At 53.1% G+C, this 15,243-nt stretch overlaps 1 protein-coding gene across 1 annotated transcript in view; it reads left to right on the top strand.

The window, feature by feature from the left end:
* The window catches only part of CGNL1 (cingulin like 1), a 156,552-nt gene that overhangs the window by 140,659 nt on the left and 650 nt on the right, over positions 1–15,243 (top strand). The window contains exons 15-19 of the mRNA XM_030878805.3: positions 7,473–7,556; positions 8,415–8,539; positions 9,912–10,020; positions 10,394–10,557; positions 11,630–14,797. Coding sequence (XP_030734665.2) covers positions 7,473–7,556; positions 8,415–8,539; positions 9,912–10,020; positions 10,394–10,557; positions 11,630–11,774 — 627 coding nt within the window. The 3' untranslated portion in view covers positions 11,775–14,797. The remainder of the gene's footprint in view (positions 1–7,472; positions 7,557–8,414; positions 8,540–9,911; positions 10,021–10,393; positions 10,558–11,629; positions 14,798–15,243) is intronic.

Below are 15,243 nucleotides of genomic sequence, written 5' to 3'. Positions count from 1 at the left end.
GGATTGGGAGGTAGGGTCTATTTAGCATTTTCCGGAGCAACGAATGGACTGCTGTGCTTGGTTAGGTTTCTGGTGTCCGTGAGGGAATAACGGGAGAGGCAGGTTAAGGGATTTTGAAAGGACTGTACCTTGAAGGCAGTGGGGAGCCTTGGAAGGTCGTCGAGCAGAACAGTGAAGCGTACACAGTGTTCTCGAAGGGGATGGGAGTAAGGGCAGGAGAAAGGGGGCCTGAGTGAAGCCTCAGCTGGGCTGTTTCCAGGGACAGAGGACAGGAGAGGCGGTTGTGAGATCAAACATTCTATCCTTTTCATGTGTTCGTTTCCACTTTCTCGTGCTTAACATCTGATGCTCAGTAAATGCTGGCAACGTTCTTTGTAAGTTCCCAGCCCTTCTAAGGCCTTCCTTTTAGATACACGTTCAGGATATTCTTTTTTTTTTTTTTAATTGATTTTTATTGGAGAAGAGTTGCTTTACAGTGTTGTGTTAGTTTCTGCTGTACAGCAAAGTAAACCAGCTCTATGTATACATATATCCCCTCTTTCTTGGACTTCCTTCCCATTTAGGTCACCACAGAGCCCTGAGTAGAGTTCCCTGTGCTGTACAGTAGGTTCTCATTCGTTATCTGTTTTGTACATAGTAGTGTGTATATGTCAATCCCAGTCACCCAATTCATCCCACCCCCCAGGATATTTTAAAGTTGAAGGAAATTTGAATGAAATAGTGGGTGCTATACTGGCTTTGGGTCTGTTTAAATCCGGAGAAATCCTTTTTCCTCTCCTTCCTCTAAAGCCCTGTTTCCCTTTACGATATTTGCCGTCCTTCCTGAGGATTCTCCGGGTGCTGGGCGCTGTGCCCGTGCCTTGCATGCTTCCTCTTGTTGTTTTCAGGGCTCACGAGGCTAACTGGCTCCTTAGGGTCTCGAGGCTTGTAAGAAGTGTGGAGCCAAAGCCCATCACCTCCCACCTGTTCCCATCATCCCAGCGTCGGATAGTGAGGGTGGTAAAAACACCCCAAATGTTTGGGTCTCTGTGCCCAAGTTTAAAAATAATGCCACAGTGTCTCTTAATATGAGTGAGGGTTTATTTTCACCTGATCCTCTCCTGACCCTCGTCCTGAGTCCAGGATTCAGATGGCCCAGCTTGGTGTTGCAAATGTGTCCCACAGGCCGATGTTCTAGCTCCTTGGGCACTGCTGCGTGACTGCTGGTGGCTGAGTGCCTACAGTTAACAGTGGATCTGGGCCGAGATGGAGAGGTGTTCTCTTGGCCACGGAGGCCAGGATAACCCAGCCCAGTGGAAGGACCATTTGTTCAACCCAGGCAGCCAGCAGGCAAGAGGAGAGCTGCCCTGTTGCCTTGGCAACTGCAGGGTAAATCCCAGTGGATAAAGTTGCAGGCTTCTGCAGTCATTTTCAGGAGCTGCTCCCGAGTGGCTGGCTCACACCTGCTCCTCAGTCTGCACTAGGGGGATGCAACCACCAGAATACGGGCCTGGGAAATAAGGCTGCTTTGCAGCCAGCACGTGAAAGATCAGAAGGGGATTTCTTTCTTTCTTTTTGTTTTTTCTTCTTTAATTAAAATGATCCTGGTCTCAGAACTGCCTCCTATTGTAAAGACTACTCAAAAACCCAATGTGTACAGTGGGTTAATAATAATTTTCCTTTCTTGTGACTGAGTATCGCTTTTAGTACTAGCCAAGAGTGTGTGCTCACCAACCCCTTTACAGCCCCACGGTAAACACAGGTGATGGGGTTAAATATTATTATTAGCGATCATAAATATCTCTGGCTTTTCATTAACCCAGAAGGCAGCTGCTTCTAATCCCGAGAGCTGGCTCAGGTCACGGGTGCCTCTGACATAAACCCACTGGAATCTGATACTGTTATTTCCGATCAACGTGCTCAGGGTTTAGCATTCTTTCAATCCAGCTGTGATAACTGTTGCCTTCGGCTCCCCTTCTGTTTTTAATTCGACTGGAAAGTTTTTGTTTGGTCTACTTGGTATAGTTGAAGGGTAAACAGCAACGTAAAGCGCTAAGCTTACATAAAGAAATGTTTTCTCAGCCTCAGATTTACTTCCCTGGTCCAAAGGAGGAAGCTGGCTAAGCCAGAGGCCATTTCTCTCTCTCTCTCTTTTTTTTTTTTTTGTCCCCAATGTGGGCTCAGGGTGAGAAGAGTCTGATGTGGAATATTCACGAGTCACGGGGCCATTCCTGGAGATCACAGTATTGAGGAACTCGACGGAAACACGTGTGGTTTATGGTGAAACCCACCCTTGGGCGTATTGTCCGTAACACCACGTGGTATTCCTTGTGTACGGCTCCGCCGTGGTGTTTTTTAAAAATTTGTTCATTTCACACTTAATTTATTTTTTAAGTTTTTATGTTATATTGGAGTATAGTTGATTAACAGTGTTGTGTTAGTTTCAGGTGTACAGCTGGTGTATTTATTTTAGAATTCAGGGTCTGGCTCTCCTTTTTTGAAGACCTGAAGGAAGCCTATCATGTTTGCCAAAAAGACTGGAGGAAAATTGACTGTCCGGTGACAGTAACTGTTAAGTTTTATGGTCTCACATTTGTTCCTTCCTGTTCTTCACTCTGATTTATTTTACACTTGCATTTTAATAGCCATCTTTGGAGGGGATGTGGTGGGGTATAAATAATTACTGTTTTGCTTTGTTTTTCCTTTGGAGACTCGCATTTGCCTGGGGCGCTCCTGGGAGGTCTTGAACCTGCAGGGACCTCCGGGATGCTGTTTCCTGAGTGCCCCTCTGTACGGGGAGGCTCATTTCCTGGCAGGATCCACAATTTCCAGCCAGTAGCCCCGAGGGAGCAACACCTTGGCCGATGGCCGCTTCTTTAAGTTTGTCCTGAACCCCAGCCTGGGCCCAGCGCCGTGGACCCCTTGGCGATCTTTAAATCCCTCCACAGCGCTTCTCTGCCTCATGCCACTGGAGGTGCTTCTTCCTTTTAGGCTCCGAAGGCCCCCCCAGAACTCCTACTTCTCGGTTTTGCCCTTCACTGAGGGACCTGGGAGGTCGGCAGAGAAGGGAACGGCCGCCAGTCCTGAACCTCCCACCTGGGAGGTGGGGGTGGTAACGTCTGCCTCAGAGAGTCCTGGGAGAATTAACAGGCTCAGACGTGGACACTCGTAGTCACTCCGCACCTGTCGCCAGGGGCTCTTGGTTCTCTGTTTCCCTCCTCCTTCCTCAGGCCTGGAGCACAGCTGTGGAAGTCACTGCCTGCCTCCTCACGCAGTTGCTGAACAGCTGCCAGAGCCCCTGGACTCTGCCCCCACGGCCTTTTATTGCCTTCTGGTGGATTTTGGCCTCACCGCCGCCCCCCCCCCCGCCACCGCCACCAGCAACTAAACTTCTCTCTTTCTCTCTTCCTCTCTCTCGACAAGCCTCCAGGTCTTCCTTATCCCTTAACTTTTGGGGAAATAATCTCCCTTCCCTTCTCTTTCCCTTCCTGCTGCCTCTGGGCCTCCGAGCTACAGGAGCCTTCCCCGCCCCCCCCGCCGAGCCCTGGCTTACCGTCCCTCTCCTGGGCTCTCTCCCACTCCCGTGCTGCCCCCAGCGTGGGCCTGCATCCCTCCCTGAACAGTCTCCTGTCACACTCCCGTCCCGCTACAGTCCATCACCTGTAACTGTTTCCTCCTCAGTGATTCTCCCCCTCGGTCTGCTAACAGCTGTGGGCATCTGTCTTGCAAACCCCTTACTTGAGCTCTCCTCAGCCCTCGGCTCAGAGTTGTCATCTGTCACGCTACGGTTCTAGAGAAGAGGGGCTTCCCTGTCTCTCCCTTCTCTGCTGAGCCTCCCAGAGCCATCTTCCTGGCCAACCTAGACGCATCTTCCTCTGTCCTCGCCCTTCTGGGCCTTTGCAGCAGGTCAGTGTCCTGCTTTTCTCCATACCTCCCCTAACGAAGTGGAGCGGGGCGGCCTTCCCAGGGCACGGTTCTCCTCATTCTTCATGCACTTCTCCTCGGTGAGCTCATTTGTCCTGTGGCTTCAGCTGGCATCACCCAGTCTCCACACCTGTATCTGCAAACTCCCCTGGACTCTAGGGGTACCTAGGGATGTTAATAGTACCCACCTCATCAGGTGGTGGTGAGGATGAAATGAGATAACGCTATAAAAATGCTGCAGACTTACTTTTGTTAAGTGCAATGCAGACGTTCGCTGCGGTTACAATATTGTAACGGGCCCTGTGTGACTGCTCCCTGTCTGCCTCGCCACCTGAGCTCTTAACCCGTCCCCTTGCCTCCATGCGTGTCCACCTCAGTGCTCTTGATTCTTCCAGCGCTCCCTTCCTCTTTCGTAGCTCCTGCCTTTTCTCATTAGTGGTCCCTGGCTAGGAGAGCTGCACTTCCTCTCCCACCCCGTCCCCACCCTGCCTGACTCTGACCTCCCTCTCAGCTCTCAGATCTCAGCTCAGCGTCTCTTGCTCTGGAGAATTTCCTCGACCCTCCCAGTCTGGGCTGTGACCACTGCCGTGCACCCCGTGCCAGCATGCTGTCCTTCCCCATTGCAGTGACACTGACCACAGGGACAGGGCTTGTTCATTTGTCCCCCACGAGCCTATAATGAGGTCAGGTACTGTCACGCTGTCCAGCCTAGGGCTGTGATAATACAGTCTGAACGAATGCATGGGCCCACCCCATCATTCCAAGACCACCCCTCCCCCGGCACTCAAACATACATGTTCACAAACACACACTCGCTGTCACCCTGACCGAGTGGGTCTTTTCTGGGGACGCCCCTAAAGGTCTGGAGTCATGGAATGGCTACTGTAGCTGAAAGATGGAGACCGGGGCCTTAGAAGGAGGGCTGCACAGCGCCGCACGGCAGGCGGGAGGCACCGAATGTGCTTTCACTGCGTTGTAGGCCAGCTCCAAGGCCCTACAGGCCGCCTTGTTCAGCTTCCTTGTTTAGAAACGGGGAGTCCACATCCCAGAGGTGAGGCGACCAAGGTCACATGCAGGTGGATGCAGAGCCAGGAAGAGCAGCTGGGCCATCGCTCCCTGTGTAATTGCTTCCCGTCGCGGTGAAAGTCTAGCCGTGTCCTCAGTGAGGTCCTGGCCTCTGCCCAGCGGGCGTGAACAGAACAGTTTCCCCCAAGAGGCACATCGTGGTCCCGTGGCCCAGCCGTGCTGACGACCTCTGTAGGGGTGTTGGCTGATTCACAGCCGTGCTCGGAGTGGGGCTGTGAAGCTGCATTCATTACCCGTGACCTGGTGCTCCTAGAGCAGTTAGAGGAATTGTCCAGGGCCCTCTTTGCAGCATGTGATTCTCGAGGGCCCGGGGCCAGGCGGGGGCTTGGAGCCGAGGGAGGAGTTCTATGTGCTCTGCCTGCTGACCTGTGCACGGCTGGCATGTTTTCCCCTGCCGCGTACAAGGATGCCCTAAGGAGACCAGCTGCCTCCCGGATCTTGGTTTTTACGTGACAGCTGTATGTAGACCCTAAGTCTGTTCGAAGCCTTTTCACTGAGTTAGTCTAGAGAGCCAGAGCAGGTGAGGTAGTGGGCCATGAGTAGGCACGGCCTCTGTTCTGATCCTTCTTCCTCCTGAGATGTGGATAACTGCCCCAGACCTCAGTGTACTCTGCTGTAAACTTCAGAACCTCTGTGACTTAGAAGCCTGCCAGTCAGAAGTGCAAAAATGTGAACTTTTTGGGGGGCCACACAGGTTCACCCTCCTCTGTGGGCAGGGTCTCGGCTTCCTCCTGTGGTACTGAGCTCTCCATGTCCCAGTCCTGCCCATCGCCAGCCTCGTTCCTTACCACTCCCTGTCACCCACTCTGGGCCAGCCGCACCACTCTGCTTGTCATTCCGTGCATACGCTGTGGTCGCGACAGTGGGAGACGCAAGCCTAGCCTGTCGTGGTGGTGGCGTCTCCTCTCATTATTCCTCAGGTCTTGCACTCCAGGTGGATGGCAGGGAAGGTGGGGTGAGCTTGTTTTACTCACGAGGGTGCTTGTACAGGATTTGGATTTGTGAAAATCAAAATCAAGGCTGGTCAGGGTGAGACTGTTACACGTGCTCCCCAGGCATCCAGGGACTCCAGTGTGCACACCTCTTACCTCTGTCGGACCCGGCCTTAAGCAGGAACAGGCAGTTTTATTTTCCTGGCTCACCTTCTTAGTTGTCTGGGCTTCTTCAGGTTGCCCTCTGCTGGACGGTCCTGGGAACAGGGTCTGGGGCCTCTGCCTCTGAAGCGCATTTCACTGTTGCTACGGCCCACTGGGGATGGGGAATGGAGACACCGATAGGCAGACGACAGGGTTTCTTTCCAGATGCCGCTCAGCTAGGCTCATTTCCTATGAATATAGAAGAAATCCTCGGTGAGGCTTAGCCTTTGGCAGGACACCTGGAGTGTTCTTGCTGACTTCTGTTTTTGGCATAAGAAGGGAGAAATCTAGCAGCACGTGAGATATGCTGACTGCAGAAGCCTTTGCTGAAGCTCGAACTTGTAATGCAGCAGCCAGCAGCTCCGGGGAATACTAGCTTCCCCTGTTACTTCTTGTGTAGATCCCTGGCAAGCTGGGCGACTGACTCATCCCCGTTTGCCTGGGACTCCCTCAGTTTTAGCGTTCAGAGTCACATGGCCTGAGCACATCCTCAGTCCCGGACAGGCTGGGATGGTTGGTCATGGTCCAAGTTGATTAACTTCTCCAAGCCCTGCTGTCCTCAGCAGAGATGATATTTACCTGTGTCATAGGCTTGTTGTGGGGATGTCGTAGGATAGCACAGGCGGAGTGCTGAGCAGGTGTAGTGGTTCCCTAGGGCTGCTGTAACAAAGTATCGGTACCAGAAACTAGGTGGCCGAGAACAACAAAAATGTGTTGTCTCAAGCTCTGGAGGCCAAAAGCCTGAAGGCAAAGTGTCAGCAGGGTCGTGCTCCCTCCAGACCTGTAGGAGAATCCCTCCTTGCTTCTTCCTAGCTTCTGGTAGTTTGCCGGCAACCTTTGGTGCTCCTTCACTTGTAGATGCCTCACTCCAGTCCTCCGTCTTCACGTGGCATTCTCCCTGTGTCTCTGTCTTGCCTCTGTGCATGTCTGTCTCTGCATTCAAACTTCCCCTTTTTATAAGGACACCCGTCATACTGGATTCGAGCCCGCCCTAATGACCTCAGTTTAACTTGATTACCTCTGTGAAGATCCTTTTTCCAGATAAGGTCACATCTGAGGTTCTAGGGGTTAGGACTTTAATATATCTTTTTGGAGGGGACAGGATTCAACCCATAACGGCAGGGTTAACTTTGACTATTATTGGTATTTGTATCATTATTGTTGCAATCACTGAGAACTCAAGAATATCTAAGGGACAGTTCCAGTATTCAAGAGGAGAAGGCAGGAGGCCCCCGTCATAAAGAGGAGCTGACTTGGTTGTTGGAATTCATAGCTGTGAACCATTTCAGCACAAAGGCTATAGGAACACCCCCTCTAACCTCTGGGCTTTTGCACTGTGTGGTGTAGATGGAGCAGATGCGGAACGAGCTACTTCAGGAGCGAGCCGTGAAGCAAGACTTAGAGTGTGACAAGATTTCCCTGGAGAGACAGGTGAGGGCAGCTGGCCCCATGAACCGCCCCCCCCCCGCCCCACCGTGGCTTTGGACTAGAGCCCCTTGGTTGAGCCTTTTTTGCACAGCACCCCCAAGAACTCTGCAGAGTAACTCACCTGAGAGGTACAGGTGTTTCTAAGGCCTTTTCCAGAGAGGTTATTCCCACAATATTAAGTGTGCTTGTGAGTTTAGCAGCTGGGGAGAGGTAGAATTGCAAGTGTTGTTTCTAGATCCTAAAGAAGGCTAAATTCGAATGAAAGGAGAATAATAAAGAACCAGTGTCCTCAGATGCAGGAGTTGCTAACAAACCTTACTTGAATCGCTATTTCTTTTACGTGCCATTCATGTTAGTTCTTCACTGAATATGATGTATGATATTGCTGAAGGAGCCTATTTCTCCTGTCCCGCCCCAGTAGGTTTATTTATTTATTTATTTTGGCCGTGCCGCACAGCACGTGGGATCTTAGTTCCCCGACCAGGGCTCAAACCCACACCCCCTGCAATGGAAGCGTAGAGTCTTAACCACTGGGCCTCCAGGGAAGTCCCCCACCCCAATAGGTTTATAAAAGGCCAAGGTCAACCTCATTTGTCTGACATCCGGTAGTCTTAGGACATGCAAAGATTTCACTTAGGCTGATAAGCAATATGATAGAATCTCTTCTTTTGGCTTGCCAGGACATGAGTGCAAAGCTTTTCCCTGGATACATCCCCAGGTTTCCTGGGGCCACACATCCTAAGGTGGAAAGCAGGCTTACCCCAGTCGCCGACCAAACACTGCCCTGCCCTGTGTTCTGCTCTGCTCTGCACAGAGGGTGCGGCAGACACAGCCCCTCACGGCCTCCCTGTCTGATTCCAGAACAAGGACTTAAAGAGCCGGATTATCCACCTGGAAGGTTCCTACAGGTCCAGCAAAGAGGGGCTGGTGGTGCAGCTGGAGGCCAGGATCGCAGAGCTGGAGGACCGTCTGGAGAGCGAGGAGAGGTGAGCTGGGCCCAGCCGTGGTGCAGAGGCCCTGGTGGGCAGTGGGCATCACATTACAAAGTGCTTTCACGCTTGTATCTCTTCCTATCCTCGAAAGCCTGTGAGGAAGGCAGAGCAAGTACAACCTTGCTGGAAAATTGTTCCCATTGTATAGATGAGAAAACTGAGACCCACCAAAGTAAATGACTTGAGGAAGGTAGCCTGGCAGAATATTGATGTAGCAGGACTAAAACTTGGGACTCCCCACTGCTCAGTTCTTAGCTGCTCCTTTCCCCATGCCTTAAATAGGACAGGCTGCCTTGTAAGCTACTGAGTTTGAGGTGGAATAGAGGTAAGGTGGCTGTCTCTGCTCTGGGGGGCCAGGTATATTCAAGCAGAGACTGAGTGGCCATCTGTCAGAGATGGGCATGTGGGTGGAAGGGACACAGGATCAGATGACTACATGTGATTCTCTACAGCTTGTTCTCAGACCACAGCCTGAGGGCCAGTACCGGGTTAAGCTTGACCAGCCTCAGTTCTTTTCTTTTCTTTTTTTTAATTTTTATTTTTGGCTGCATTGGGTCTCTGCTGCTGCGTGCGGGCTTTCTCTAATTGCGGTGAGCGGGGGCCACTCGTCACGGTGGCCTCTCTTATTGCGGAGCAGGGGCTCTAGGCACACGGGCTTCAGCAGTTGTGGCACGCAGGTTCAGTAGTCGTGGCTTGCGGGCTCTAGAGTGAGGGCTCAGTAGTTGTGGCTCATGGGCTCTAGAGCATGGGCTCAGTAGTTGTGGCTCACGGCTCCAGAGCACGGGCTCAGTAGTTGTGGCTCGTGGGCTCAGTAGTTGTGGCGCACGGGCTTAGCTGCTCCGTGGCATGTGGGATCCTCCCGGACCAGGGCTCGAACCCGCGTCGCCTGCCTTGGCAGGCGGATTCTTAACCACTGCGCCACCAGGGAGGTCCCCAGCTTCAGTTCTTACTCATGGCCCCTCACCTTCCTGGAAGCAGTGTGGGTGTGTGTGCATAGAGCACTTTACGTTATCCATTTTCAGTAAGACTTTTGGGACTGGACCTTTTTGCTCCAGGGCAGCCTGGAGTAAACTCCAAATATTCACAGCCTGGCAGTCTATGACCCACTGCCTTACCAAGTAAAGCCCAGGACTGGGAGTACTCAGGGCAGGTCTGGCTCCGGCTCAGCCTCTCGCTGGCTCCGCAGCCTTGGACAAAGTCCCTCCCCCTCTCAGAGCCCCTGTTTCCTCATCTGTCCAACGAGCAGTGCTGTCCTGCTGTACACTTGTGAGTCTCTCTGACCCTGCGTCCACCAGATAGCCCTGGGCTGGCCTCCCAGGCGGCTGGGATTAGACGGTCCTCTGTTCTGCTTCCCCCACTCTTCCAGGGACCGGGCCAGCCTCCAGGTCAGCAACCGCCGGCTGGAGCGGAAGGTGAAAGAGCTAGTGATGCAGGTAGACGATGAGCACCTGTCGCTGACTGATCAGAAGGACCAGGTGCGGGACGCTCTGCGAGCACTTTTGAGATTTAATGTCTCGGGCTGGGGAAGCGAGAGGGAGGGGAGGCCTCGGCGGGCAGGCAAGGGGTGAAGTTGAGTGGACTGAGTCCGCCCTTTCCACTCCACCCCTTACGTCATGGAATGGGGCCTTTAGAGCCCACTTTAGTAGGGGATTTCAGCAAACTTCAGACCCTGAACTTGGCTTTTAAAAAGTAGAATTTTCGGTCTTAGAGCCTCATCTCCACTTTCCCGTGAGGCTGGTTGCCCCCTTTGCCGCACCTTGGCTGCTGGGAGAGAAGGGGGCTGGACCACTGGCCTCTCTGTGCTGGGCTGGGCGACCCGCCGGCTCACGGCCTGCCTTCCCCCTGCAGCTGAGCTTGCGCTTGAAAGCAATGAAGCGACAGGTGGAGGAGGCTGAGGAGGAAATAGACAGACTGGAAAGTTCTAAGAAGAAGCTGCAGAGGGAGCTGGAGGAACAGATGGACGTGAATGAGCATCTGCAGGGGCAGCTAAATTCCATGAAGAAGGACTTAAGGTGGGCAAGTGCGGCGACCCCCCCGGGGCCGTGATGGCCCTGACGTTGGAGGGGAGCCTGATGCTTTCAGAGCGCTCCCACTCCTTTGTCTCAAGCTGATCCCTTGTTGTCACCTTTGGGGTCATCCCACCCTAGGGGTGAGAGCGGCTGTATCCACTCCGGTCGCCCCACGTGATCAGTAGGGTGTCACATGTGTCATCCTCATACCATTGCCCTGGTGTCGGCCGGGCAGGTATCGTCCCTGTCGTCCTGAGGCTCAGAGCAGGTCAGACTAGCTCACGCCACCGTGTAGGGAGCAGCTCCTGGACCAGCCCTTAGGGACTCCTGGGTTAGGGAGAAATGAGGTAAAGTTGTGGCTTGTGTTCTCAGGAGGACGAGGATGTCCCAAACCTGGTCTCCGGAGAGAGCTGCTGTCTGGAGCTCCCCTGCCACGGTCCCAAGGATGGGGGATTAGGTGCGGGGTTGCTTTCCCTGCCTCAGGGTCACTGCCTTGGGGTATTGGAGTGAGGGGGTGAGTTTAAGTTCACACCCATTGTGGAGCTGGGCCTTTCTTGGAGGCCGACTGTGACCTGGGGCTTTTTGCTGGCTGCCCAGGTAGTTCTCTTATAAATGCCCAGAAGCCTGGAGCCTGTTGAGAATCCTGTAAACAGGGCATGTCTGTCGAGAGCCCGGCCCCAGGCTGGCATTAGGGGGCACCAAAAATCTCAAGAATCAAGATGCAATATTAAAATAAAAATTAATGCAAACAGCCCATGGGGAACAAGATGATAAAAGTTTAAGTTAAGATGGGATTTATGGCAGCACCCTGCTGAGCCATGTTGGAGCTTGAGGCAGAAGGAAAGATCAGTGCTGTTGACCTTGCCCCAGCCCTGCCCAGCCCACCCTGTCAGCAGCAGCCTCCCGTGCTCTCAGGTGGGCAGTTTGCTCCCTGTTGCTGTACAGACGAGTTAAGTTCCTGTGCTTATATGCCACTCGCTGGGGTGGAGAGACAGGCGTCTAGAGCCCCTTGGCCTCCAGATCGGAGGTGAGCCCCGGTCCAGGGCCAGGAAACACGCCACCTGTTGTTCTGCAGACTTAAGAAGCTGCCAAGCAAAGTGCTGGATGACGTGGACGGCGACGACGACGATGACGACCTCAGCACGGATGGGGGGAGCCTCTATGAGGCGCCGCTGAGCTACACCTTCGCCAAGGACGGCACCGCCGCCAGCCAGATCTGAGCCCATTTCCAGGGGCCTGCAGCCGCCCGCGGCGGGAGGAGAGGAAGGGAGCGCCATCACCTCCTCTTCGCGGACCAGATAATTCCTCCCTGGGACGTCATGTCCTCCTAGGATCTCTGTGGCAGCACAGCTCTGGTAGCTTAGACAGCAGCTACTGCAGGGTATGCGTTGAGACGCCTGCAGCCGCTTGGCAGGATGGAGCCCCCGTTCTGCACAGCTGTCTGCAGCACCATCTGCATGGCTGCCCTCCACCCCCCCCATCAAGAAAAAGGGTCCAAATGCTAGTTCCTAGTTAGTAGCCATTGTGAAGGGGAGGGGAGGATGTGGAGGCTGTACATATTTTAAATCAGACCTTCTCACAGACTGCTGCTGTCCCATTTTGGAATGTTGCAGAGGCTTCGTGGGGTGGCTTGTTTTGTAAAGTTCACACATCTCTATTGAGTATTATTTTTAAAAATACAAAGCGACTAGAATTTTAAGTATAACTGAGCCAGAGGCAAGAGGGAGAAAGTAAAGACCACTCTGGGCATCAGAGTTGGAAAAAGGAATTGTTGTGGTGAGAAGGGAGAGTTAAGCCTAAGAAGAGAAGTGCAGGTGGTCTTGGTAAAGAACTTGTTGACGGAGGGAGGGAAAGTCAGAGGTCACTTGTATCCGTGGTCCTTGGTTGCTTATTTTATCTAGAATTTTGTTAAAATTTTTGAACCATGCTGAGACCAATACCAGTCACCAGCTGCCATTTCTTTTGCACAGGTGGAGTGGGCAGACATGTACGTACGGTTTTTGACAAATGATGTCGGTTTCGGGGGCCGGGGGTGGAGCCCTCCTGTCGTGTCTTTTCGGTCCTTTCCTCCCGCCTCCAAACTACACTCTCTCCGTCCCTGGACGGGGTGGTTGCCAGGTGGGGACCGCGAGGGTTTGGGAGCAAGGTTCGTGGACTTAGGCTTGAGGAAGAGGCAGGTGATGTGTGCAGTAAGGTCACGGGGACGGGAAGAAGGGAGAGGAGATAAGCAGGCATGTGTGAGCGTGGGTGGGAAAGAGGAAGTGGAAGAGGAAGAAGTTCTTGAAAGCTGGGGGGATGTGTAGGCAAGAGGCAGATTGAACAGGATCTCAGGTTTATGTCAGGAAAGGGAGGAAGGAAGCAGCAGTCAGACAGAGGCATTTCTGTGCAAACTGGAAGAATCCTGACTTCTGGGACAGAGGGACAGCGGCTGGCACCAGGCAGGAGGTAACTGGGGCTGGGTGAGGTCTGGGCAAGGCCACGTTGCTGGGATGGAATTTCAGGGAGGCACTGGGAGGATGCTGGGTATCCCGGCACTTCCTCTTCGCCTTCCTGGTGTCCCCTCCACTGTGATGGTCCCTAGGCACGCACAGAGGCCAGGTCCAATCGCAGCTGGTCAGGGCCGTGGCCAGGGAGGGAACCCTTCGAGTTGTGTGCATGTGAGTGAGTGTTCAGCTGCCTCGCAGTGTCCCCACACATCCTGGTAGGTAAGAGGCCTGTGACCCCAGCGCTCCATGACAGTTGCCGCAGGGAGCAGGGAATCTCAGTGCCCTACCTGCCCCAGGTCACAGAGCGCACCCAGCAGGATTCAGAGCGATCAGCCCCATCTGTGGGTAGGTGTCGTCGCCCCCTGCCACCGTGGGTGAAGCCCCCAGAGCAGAAGAGCCGACCCCTCTTCTACCTCTGCTGGGTGGAGTGCTTCTTGCCTCTGCTTACCTATCTGGAGTATGGAGAGATTCCTCCCTTTAGCCGTTCGTTCATTTAGCATATATTTATTGGACATCCATGATATCCCAGTCTTTGGCACTGGGGACACAGCAGTAAATAAAGTAGATCAAAATCCCTCCCTTCCTGGAGCACTGTCGGGGAGAGGGGGGGTGATAGACAACACACACCAATGAACACGGAGGCTGAGCCCCTTCAGACCCAGCCCCGGAGCCCCTCTGTCCTCTTGGGGAGGCAGCAAGCCTGTGATTGGTCGGCTGGCTCACTGGAACCCACAGGGGTTCTTCGACTCTCATATGCTGTTGAGTTCCCCGCTGCTTCCACCGCCATTAGGTATTTGCCAAGAAGCCTGCCCAGCAACGCGTCCGCCCGCTCATCACTACAGATCAGAGATGGGAAAAGTTGGGGGCCCAAGAACTTTGGGAGCGAGCCAGCACCTGTCTTGGTTTGTGAGAAAGTTTCTGCCTCTCGTTCTGGCCAGTTCCTTCTGGTAGCCATGAGGCAGGCTGCGAGAAACAAACTGCCTGTGAAAAGAGAACAGAGCTCACCATTCAGAAGATCTGCATCTTTACCCTAAAATTGGGACGTTAAAAATGTCAACAAATGCACCCTCCTGCGCCGTAATGGGGCTGGCAGTGAACTGGATGCATGCGGTGCACCAGGATGGGAGGAACACGAGCCTGGGAGCTGAGAGGAGAGATGTTTTCAAGTCCCAGCTCATCTTACCGTGGTGACCTTGACAGGGGTGACCTTGAGAGGCCTGCATTCAGAGGGGCAGATGACGCGGAATGATTGAGGACCAGGGCTCAAGGTCCTTGCCAGCTCTGACACGCTGTCATTCTTTGATTTTATTATGTACACGTATATATTTTTTTCTGTTTGTCGCTTTAAGAACTAACCCTACTCGAGAGTATTTTCTTTAGCTAGTTTAAAAAGAAAAAAAAGTATTTAATAAACAAGTATGTGGCCACATGCAGTGCTGAAGAGACAATCATCCTATAGCTTTATCATTTTTTTTCCTGCCTCTGAGTGTCATCCGACAATGCCGATTAGTCTTATTTTGTTGGGTTTCTGCTTTCGGGTATGGTTTGATTGCCTAGGTTCGTCGCCGGGAAGAGACATTCTTAGGCAGCTACCTCCATGTAAGTGAACTCCTGGAGAAAGCAAGTTTGCCTTTCAATAAACGGTATCACCCAGCAGGAATCTTGACTCCTGTTATTTCGACTCCCTTGTTTTCTCCAGAGCTTGGCTCCGTGTCTGCCAAGAAACAGCCCAGGTGAATGGCTGGAAGCTACCCAAGGTAGGGGAACTTGGGGCGTTCCAGGCTGGGATCCGTGTCTGAAATAGAAGGGTGGGGAGGGGGTGAGTGGGGCGCACTGAGAGGATTAACGCCCCTGCATGGTTGTGATGTTCTGAGAAATCCAGACTGCCCATTTCCAGAAAATGGCCAAAGGGGAAGTGTGTTGATAACTGAGAATAAACAGGCACCCCCTGTGTTCTCCTTGTTCCAAAACTGAAATGGGTTCTCTGGCAATCACAGTTAGCACATAATCTCACTTGATCTGCAGCAGGCTGACAGCAGGTATGCCGCCCTCCAGGGCATTTATTTCTTCATTAAGCCCTTTTGGCTGCTGCAGGTGGCTGCTGCTTCCTGCCCGTAGCTCTGACCACTGCCCCCTCAACGCCCCCAGTGATGTAAACATCTGGCCCATCCAGCTATCCTGCAGCCCTTGACTCCCTTTATTC

This window comes from Globicephala melas, chromosome 2 (genome assembly GCF_963455315.2).
Source record: "Globicephala melas chromosome 2, mGloMel1.2, whole genome shotgun sequence".
Taxonomy (NCBI): domain Eukaryota; kingdom Metazoa; phylum Chordata; class Mammalia; order Artiodactyla; family Delphinidae; genus Globicephala; species Globicephala melas.
This window is presented reverse-complemented; position numbering and strand designations above follow the sequence as displayed.